We start from the raw sequence: 9,792 nt of genomic DNA on the forward strand, positions 1-9,792 counted from the left end.
CTCACGTGCACGTGACTTTGTAACGCTGCGAAGTGAAAGCTACCATAGCAGAAAGGACCCTGCTGTTTGCCCTCAGCCGCAAGTTTCTGAATCACGGCATGTGTTGTTGCTAACATATAAATGTCACCCTTACGAATTATTGTTTTGAGCGCGGTTGCTTCAGCTAAGAAAACTTTTATGGGAGGGGATTTTTGTTTTAATCACCGTCTAACATTCGTAATCATTACGAGGCGCTGCCATGATTTACTTATTGCAGCAATTCGTGTGTGACGAAGAGTTACGCAAAAAGGCAGTGGCTTTTGGTGGAGCCACTCTGGATTAGAGAGCGCCGAGAGAAGGGGGAGGAGGGAGAGAGAGAGAGAGGGGGGAGAGACGGTTGCCAAAACAATGATCTGTGGAGCACAGGCACGATATATATTTAAAACCAGACCATGTGCTTTGCCAGTGCTGGCAGGGAAACAGCAAAGACTGACTGTTCTGCTTGCTGTTGTGTGCCGGCCTTTCCCGCCTGTAAACTTAACTCAATTGAATCGGATGATTGTTGCAACTGCTGTTGCTGCTAGCAGATAAATGCAGTAACCGTCACAGTTTGTTGAAAGCTAATTTTGTAACGTAGCAAAATCTCGCTAACTTCGCGAGCTGAGCAAAAGAATAAGGGATACGTATCCGTTGCTGTTGTTGTTAACTTCAAGAAGTACACCTAGAGACACAGCCGCGTTCATTTAGTAAGCTCGTTGAAGCAGCGTTCGAGCAACACATTTGACATTCGACGTGAATAACGAGGAGGACAGTCGGGACAAGAGGATGAGGTGCCTGCTTCACTCGCTGGTGCTGCTGCCACAGCTGCTGCTGCTGTGCGTCGTGGTTGTTGTTGTGCCAGCCGCCACCTCGTCGCAGGAGGAGAAGCTCCGGGCGGCGAGGGAGGTGTCGGAGGATGAAAAATCCAAGTCCGGGATGGCGGTGGACTTCGCGGTAAATGGCGACGAGCATGAGGCGGTGGTGGTGAAAGAGTCGAGGAAGCGCCTTCCCATCACCTTGCGCTTCTGCGGTGACGACTCGTGCTACGTCCTCCACCAGTCGCACGACTCGACGATGAGTCTCGAGGAGGCGCAAGACTTCTGCGCGCTCGTGAGCGGCGGGCCGGGCTACCTAGCCACGGTGCTCGACCAGGTCGACGCCGATATGCTCGCGAGGGCGATCGTCTTCTCGGCCTCGTTGTCCATCGACGGGGAGCTGTGGCTCGGCTTGCGGCGGGGACGCGAGGGATGCGCGAACCCCGAGGGACGTCTGCGCGGATTCGCTTGGAAAGGAGCAGGGGCGTCGGATGCGTCTCCCGCTGTCACCTACTCGGGGTGGCGCGGGGAGCCGCAGGAGCGGTGGGACTGCGGCCGTGAGCAGTGCGTCAGCCTGGCGTTGGTCAACGCGAGTGGAGGCGTCTCCGAGTGGAGGCAGAGGTACGATTTGATGGATGTTGGGATGGTGGTGGGGGCGTTGTCGTTGTTGTCACTGCACCAGGCTGTTTAATTGCAAACTAATACGGAGCATGAGCTGAACTCTGTGTTGCGTCTCCTACTGGGGCGGCTGTGGACAAAGAGCTTCTTAGATCTTCGGATTCCTCCAGTGTCTGGTTCTCCACGTATACAACAATGCTGTGCGTCAGTCAATCGGCCGATGAATTGGCTTTTCCGCACCGATATGATCAAGCAGCAGATGTTTAAACCAAGTACAGCTCTAGATGTGAAGCTTTTGTGACTGCAAGGATTCATACGCTTAGTTCTTTCGGTAAAGTCACGTAGGGAAAAAAATGAAATTAAAATTAATTTCATTTTTTGTGATTTTATTGTTTTATTTTAATTAATTTTAATTTCTTTTTTTTTACCTACGTGACTTCACCGAAAGAACTACGAGTACAAGTACAGCTCAACAGCGGGTTTTGCCATTCAAGGTCTCAATCAGCAGAGTCGGTCCAACAAGCGCTGATGAGTTGCCAGATGTTAATGGCCAGAGCACCCCATCCAAACTTTGGTAGACGACACGTTCCAAGTAAATATAAATATTTTAGTCTACGAACTCAATGTGGAGCACTATCGGGTAAACGAATCAAAATTAACAACTCTGTTTAAGACGTAGCAGGCTTTCGAGACGAATGGTATCCATAATAGAGGTTGTGTGTTGTTGTTAGATCGCGTTAATATGAATGCGTCGTTAAACACAACTCTGCCTGTCGTCTGATGAGGCTGGTTGTAATTACCGGCCAAACGTCGTACTCGAAATGTAAATGTTGTGGGTTTACTCTCCAACACACAACCGGTGTGCTGAACTAGTAACTAATTGGCACATTTTGTTTACGTGACAAACTTTACTAATTGGCTGTGTTGGGTGGTGGGGGGTTGAACGACACATTTATATTTACGCGATCAACTAAAACAAAACCTTTATTATGGATAAATAACTCTGTTCTGTGTCTCCACGTGAAACAATATATATACTGTATAAATACATGTATACGGTACTTATATTTAATACGTCTTTTGAGCTTTCCATACCAAATGGTTCAATGGAAATTGTTTTTGCTATCAAACTGGCGCCGTTAAAACTCTGCACTGAAATTGTGAAACTTGCCAGGTGTGCGAGATATAGTATCTAGCAGACCTTCCTGAGTCTTTACAAATCTCACCAATAGACAATTGTCGAGTACGCTTAACTATATTGTTACTACACACGAAGCACTGCTGCAGGATTCCAGAATGCAAAGCTGGAATGGGTCCTAAACAACGCGTAAAATCGGTAAAGAACTCCGTATGTATGAACGCACAATTACCAGTAGCGTGACGAGCATGGGGGGCAGGCAGTGAGTGTATTGCCCCCCCCCCCCCCGTGGCCAAAGCTACGAGTCTGGGAAGGGTTGGGGGCCTTGACAACCACCGTGAGATTTTGAATTTCAACAATCAGTGTGTAAAAAAAACGCGATTTAAATAACATTGTTTATTTAATGCCAATGCTTTCATTTACGTTCCACCGTTATATTTGAATTAAATACGAGCGGTCACGTAATATTGCAAAGAGGTAGCTACTACTACTACTACAACTACGGAGCTCTAGTGGCTGCATTTTAACGAAGACGGGAGCAAGCGTCCCTACAGCGTTAAATGTTGGAGACCGTGAGCGTAACGACGATGTGATTTAGGGGCAAGGGGAGGCCGCGATTAAAAAAATAGCCTCTAGGTGCGACCGTCCGAAGAGACACATCAATTCTTGGGGGCCTCCACCACCACCTATTGCCGCTACACCCTGAGCTGATATGAATGTCGTCACGACTTCACCGACAAATCACCACATGCAGTCCAGTCACGTGCGGTGAGGTCAACGGCTGGGGAGGCACTGGCTAGTGTCAGAGCCAGATTCACACACTGAGGGGGGCGTGGTCTCATGGAGGGGCGTGGCCTCACGGAGGGGGGCGTGTTAGACACGTCACCCTCAGTGAGGCAGATGTGATAGCTGCCTCCCCTGGTGCTTTTTCATTGCAGTTTCATGACCAGACCAGCGAGCCTAAATCTCTTTATACACATACGTGGAATAAGTTAGCTGGAGTATGGAAGGCGAGGACATGAAATGAAGGGGTCTACAGACATTACATTGGTGACATACTGAGATAGTAACAGGCACGCGCTTATTGCCCGCGCTCCATCCAGTTATTGAGGGGTTGCGCAATCAGAGGGGAGGCTGAGCTCGTCGCTGCCTCACCTCTCGTCTCTTCCTGAATTTGCAGCGGATCTCCGCAAATTTAGCAATTTTGACGATAAAATGATTGGAACCGTACAGAAATGACATTTGTAACACAGATCAGTGGAAACATCTTAATATTTATTTTATTTGATTATTCTTTTTTTTTACTTTTCGTAACAGCTATTTTCATTGGACTACGACAGGTGAGGCTCTGCCTCCCCTGCCTCCCCTGCCTCCCCTGACCATAACGTCCCTGACATAGTCCTCTTCCCCAGTCAACTGCGGGGAAACTTGAGCACCTTGATCAGTTTCTTCATTCGGACCCACGGTGCGAGGGGCCAGGTCCGTCTTGCCTCGTCACTGCCAGTCATCGTCGGACCAAAAAGAACGTAATCTATATTCTTAGGTTTTTTCGGTAAAGTCACGTAGGTAAAAACATTAAAATAAAAAAAATAAAAATAAAAATCACGACGTTTCGGAGGCAACACAAGCTTCCGTCTTCAGGTGGAACCGTCACAGCCACGACAGCTGTATCAAGTAAATTAGAGATTGCAGGAGCTACCACTCCGTTTATATAATGGTTGGAGAAGGGAGGGGGGTAAGGGCCAAGTAATATGGTAAGGTGAGGCTTAAGAGGGTGAGCATTTGTTATGGAGAGGTACGGTTTGTGACTATTTTATTTTGTTTTATTTTAATTTTAATGCTTTTACCTACGTGACTTTACCGAAAAAACCTAAGAATATGAATCCTTGCAGTCACGAAACCTTCAAATCTAGAATTAGAACGTAATCTAGTTGTATATGGTGTAGACGATGTAGCGTGCGGAACGATGGCACAGAATGGAATGATGTCAGTTGGCATGGAGCGCGGGCCTCGGGGCATTGAGGAATGGCACTTGGAGATCACGGGAGGGTATGGGGAGGGACGGGAAGGAGTGGAGGGGCGAGGGGAGGGACGAGATCGGGCGATGGTCAACAAATGTTGGATTCAATTGACATCTTCGTCTCGACACTGTGTTCAACTATCACAACCACACTGTATTTAACCACCAACACCACCACACTGTGTTTAACTATCACCATCACACTGTGTTTAACCAGCAGCACCAACACCACCACCACCACCACACTGTGTTTAACCACCACCAGCACCACCACCACCACACTGTGTTTAACCACCACCAGCACCACCACCACCACCACACTGTGTTTAACCACCACCAGCACCACCACCACCACCACCACACTGTGTTTAACCACCACCAGCACCACCACCAGCACCACCACCACCACCACCACACTGTGTTTAACCACCACCAGCACCACCACCACCACCACCACACTGTGTTTAACCACCACCAGCACCACCACCAGCACCACCACCACCACCACTACACTGTGTTTAACCACCACCAGCACCACCACCACCACACTGTGTTTAACCACCACCAGCACCACCACCAGCACCACCACCACCACCACACTGTGTTTAACCACCACCACCAGCACCACCACCACCACACTGTGTTTAACCACCACCAGCACCACCAGCACCACCACCACTACCACCACCACCACACTGTGTTTAACCACCACCAGCACCACCACCAGCACCACCACCACCACACTGTGTTTAACCACCACCAGCACCACCACCAGCACCACCACCACCACACTGTGTTTAGCACCACCAGCACCACCACCAGCACCACACTGTGTTTAACCACCACCAGCACCACCAGCAGCACCACCACCACCACACTGTGTTTAGCACCACCAGCACCACCACCAGCACCACACTGTGTTTAACCACCACCAGCACCACCACCAGCACCACCACCACCACACTGTGTTTAGCACCACCAGCACCACCACCAGCACCACACTGTGTTTAACCACCACCAGCACCACCACCAGCACCACCACCACCACACTGTGTTTAGCACCACCAGCACCACCACCAGCACCACACTGTGTTTAACCACCACCAGCACCACCACCAGCACCACCACCACCACACTGTGTTTAGCACCACCAGCACCACCACCAGCACGACACTGTGTTTAACCACCACCACACTGTGTTTAACCACCACCACACTGTGTTTAACCACCACCACACTGTGTTTAACCACCACCACCACCACCACACTGTGTTTAACCACCACCACACTGTGTTTAACCACCACCAGCACCACCACCACCACCACACTGTGTTTAACCACCACCACACTGTGTTTAACCACCACCACACTGTGTTTAACCACCACCACCACCACCAGCACGACACTGTGTTTAACCACCACCACCACCAGCACCACCACCACCACACTGTGTTTAACCACCACCACACTGTGTTTAACCACCACCACCACCACCACCACCACCACCACACTGTGTTTAACCACCACCACACTGTGTTTAACCACCACCAGCACCACCACCACCACCACACTGTGTTTAACCACCACCACACTGTGTTTAACCACCACCACCACCACCACCACCACCACCACCACCACACTGTGTTTAACCACACTGTGTTTAACCACCACCAGCACCACCACCACCACCACACTGTGTTTAACCACCACCACCACCACCAGCACCACCACCACCACACTGTGTTTAACCACCACCACACTGTGTTTAACCACCACCACCACCACCACCAGCACGACACTGTGTTTAACCACCACCACCACCACCACCAGCACCACCACCACCACACTGTGTTTAACCACCACCACACTGTGTTTAACCACCACCACACTGTGTTTAACCACCACCACCACCACCACCACCACCACCACCACACTGTGTTTAACCACCACCACACTGTGTTTAACCACCACCAGCACCACCACCAGCACGACACTGTGTTTAACCACCACCACCACCACCAGCACCACCACCACCACCACCACACTGTGTTTAACCACCACCACACTGTGTTTAACCACCACCAGCACCACCACCAGCACCACACTGTGTTTAACCACAACCAGCACCACCAGCACGACACTGTGTTTAACCACCACCAGCACCACCACCACCACCACCACACTGTGTTTAACCACCACCAGCACCACCACCACCACCACTACACTGTGTTTAACCACCACCACCACCACCAGCACCACCACCACCACACTGTGTCTAACCACCACCACACCGCAGGTCTCAACACTTGCCTCCTTCTTTACGCACCGCCTGACTTTGACATTCACTCCCATCCTCTTTTAAAAATCCTTTATATTAAGTTCACTTGCGTGCTTGCTTGTGCGCTTACGACCGTGCAAATCTCTCGGTCGTTTTTTAACCCACTTCCCGTGATCCAATCGAGCTGACATTTTCCACACAGACTCGTTGTGCGTGACAATTAATGTTCGTGAAAAATGTTTTCCAAAATTTTACACTTTTTAGGACAAAAATATTATATTTAATTACCAATTGCTTAATGGTGCCATGCAATCATCTGACCCATAGGTGGCAGCCATTTCAAGCCAGAGGACGAGAGGACTCTAGCCGCCACGCATATAAAGGATTTATAGTGAAAAACTTAGTTTTTACGGGTTATACTTGTTCCTCTCAATTCCTTAGAACATTTGCTCAATTCAAGAACAAGTACAGAACGCAATACATCTTGAGCAGTGGCCGTTTGATGTTCAATCGTGTGCTTTTGGGACCTTGCTCGGCAACGGTGATTATACAAAAAAATCAACAATTCCCCACAAAGTTAACGCTGTTCTTCTACTCCTGTGTAACTTTCTTTTTCCATTACCCACAAGGCCACACGTTGATGCACAAGTTGGTGCCACGGTGGCGAGATGTTAACTCCCTCGTCTGGTATGCAGGAGATCGTGGGTTGTCTGCTGTATGTTTGGAGTTTGTGCGTTCTCCCCGCGGTCGCGTTGATTTTTCTCCTGATCCTCCGGTTTCCCCCCCCCCCTCCACATCAATCATCAACACGCATTCAGAGTATTTGGCTGCGAAACATTTCCACGTGATAAGCCACTTCTTTGAGTGATCATTTGTGGACAGGTCGTATGTGAGTTTAACACGTAGGCTTTCGCGACCAATGTTATTCATAATCAACGTTTTTGGGTTTAGATCGCGTTATTTATAAATGTGTCGTAACCCTCCACCACCCGACACGGCCAATCAGTAAAAAAAGTGTCACGTTGACAAAAGACAAATAGTTCACTGCTTTAGCCCACCGGTGTGTTGAAGCTACAACATTTACAATTTGAGTTGTACGACGTTTCGCTGGTAATTGCATCCAGCATCATCGGGCAATTCGCCAGAATGGTGCGCCTCTGCTGTGTCTCCCGTTCTTATATAGAGCAGCAGTAGGGTGACGTCATCATTAACTCATTAACTCATCAGGTGCAAAGATTCAAGGAGGGAGTGATTGTAATTATATACTAGATTAGTAATCAGGCTGTTGTTACGATGCGAGTTGTAGATTTTAGGTCGTATGTGAAAAGTAGCCATATCGAGCTCAGTAGGCCTTAACTGGTCGTTTTAGTCCTGATACATGCAGTGATGAGAAGGAAACTGGCACTCGTTGGACACATGCAGGATGGACAACCGCAGGGAAATTAAAAGTCTCTTGTTCGGAAAAATGGAATGAACTGGAAACAGAGGAAGGACCTCACTGAGAATGGGTTGATGCCACCGTCAAAGATTGGTGCCAGAAAGTTGTGTAACTACTTAAGAAAAGTGGAAACAAATGACGAAATCTGGAGTGTGCACCCGTGGGCTATCTTGCTCATGGATCGTGGAAAATTAGCACGGATGTCTACGTACGCGGCGAAAGAAATTCAACACACATGCGAACATACTCTTAGGTTTTTTTTTTTCCGGTAAAGTCACGTAGGTAAAAAAAAGTAATAATATAAATAAAAAAATAAAAAATAAAAAATCACGACGTTTCGGAGGCAACACAAGTCTCCGTCATCAGGTGAGACCGTCACAGTTAGATTTGCTGTATCAAGTGAGGCAGAGATTCCGAGATACAAGTTCTTAAATACAAGTTAAGGGGAGGAGGAGGGGGGGCTTATCACTTATCACACATGCATTCACACACGACGACGACGATGACGATAAGTATTCTTGGTTCTTTCGGTAAAGTCACGTAGAAGGGAAATAATAAAATAAAAATAAGAAGGGAAATAATAAAATAATAAAAATGAAACATAATAAAATAATTCTCACGACGTTTCGGCTACAACGCTTCGGCTACAACGCAAGCTGCTTGCGTTGTAGCCGAAACGTCGTGAGAATTATTTTATTATGTTTTATTTTTTATTATTTTATTATTTCCCTTCTCATTATTATTTTAATATTTCCCTTCTACGTGACTTTACCGAAAGAACCAAGAAGATGAATCCCTGCAAGTCACGAAAGCTTTAAATCGAGATGACGATAAGGTTTTAACGCTCAGTTCCGTTTTTTTTCTGTTGCTGTTCCTGCGTCTGCCCACCCACCCAAAAAAAAGATACTGCGATGACTCGACGGGCGTGCGTGGTGCCGCGTGTCGCCTCTCGTGCCACGGCCGTCCCTGCGCTCGGGGCCCCAGACCGAACCCGCCGCCCATCGACGGCAGCCGCCGGCCGCAGCGGGAGGCTCCGTGCGACGCGGGCTACGCCGCGTTGCCGTCGGGGGCGTGCGAAGACATCGACGAATGCGACAACTTCGACCGGTGCGAGAACGCGCTCTGCGACAACACCGAGGGCGGCTTCAACTGCGACTGCTTCAGCGGCTACGCGCGCGTCAACGACACCCACTGCTCGGACGTGGACGAGTGCGCCGAGGAGACTCCACCCTGCGGCGCGTTCGAGTGTGGCAATCGTCCGGGCTTCTTCGAGTGCATCTGCCCGCCGGGCTATGAGCAGGACAAGAGCGGCATCTCATGCTACGACGTGAACGAGTGCGTCGCTCCGGATAACGGCGGCTGCCAGCACGACTGCAAGAACGTCGAGGGCGGACGTAACTGCTCGTGCCGCGCCGGCTACGAGCTGGCGCGGGACGAGCGCTCGTGCGTCGAACGCAGGACGACGACG

At 49.3% G+C, this 9,792-nt stretch overlaps 1 protein-coding gene across 1 annotated transcript in view; it reads left to right on the forward strand.

Moving 5' to 3' along the window:
- The first annotated feature begins 379 nt into the window (after nt 1-379).
- Nucleotides 380-9,792, forward strand: part of LOC144949120 (uncharacterized) — a 9,667-nt gene continuing 254 nt past the window's right edge. Inside the window, exons 1-2 of the mRNA XM_078878975.1 lie at nt 380-1,454; nt 9,228-9,792. The exon at nt 9,228-9,792 is cut by the window's right edge and continues 254 nt beyond it. Coding sequence (XP_078735101.1) covers nt 805-1,454; nt 9,228-9,792 — 1,215 coding nt within the window. The 5' untranslated portion in view covers nt 380-804. The remainder of the gene's footprint in view (nt 1,455-9,227) is intronic.

This window comes from Lampetra fluviatilis, chromosome 52, assembly GCF_964198595.1.
Source record: "Lampetra fluviatilis chromosome 52, kcLamFluv1.1, whole genome shotgun sequence".
Lineage (NCBI taxonomy): Eukaryota > Metazoa > Chordata > Hyperoartia > Petromyzontiformes > Petromyzontidae > Lampetra > Lampetra fluviatilis.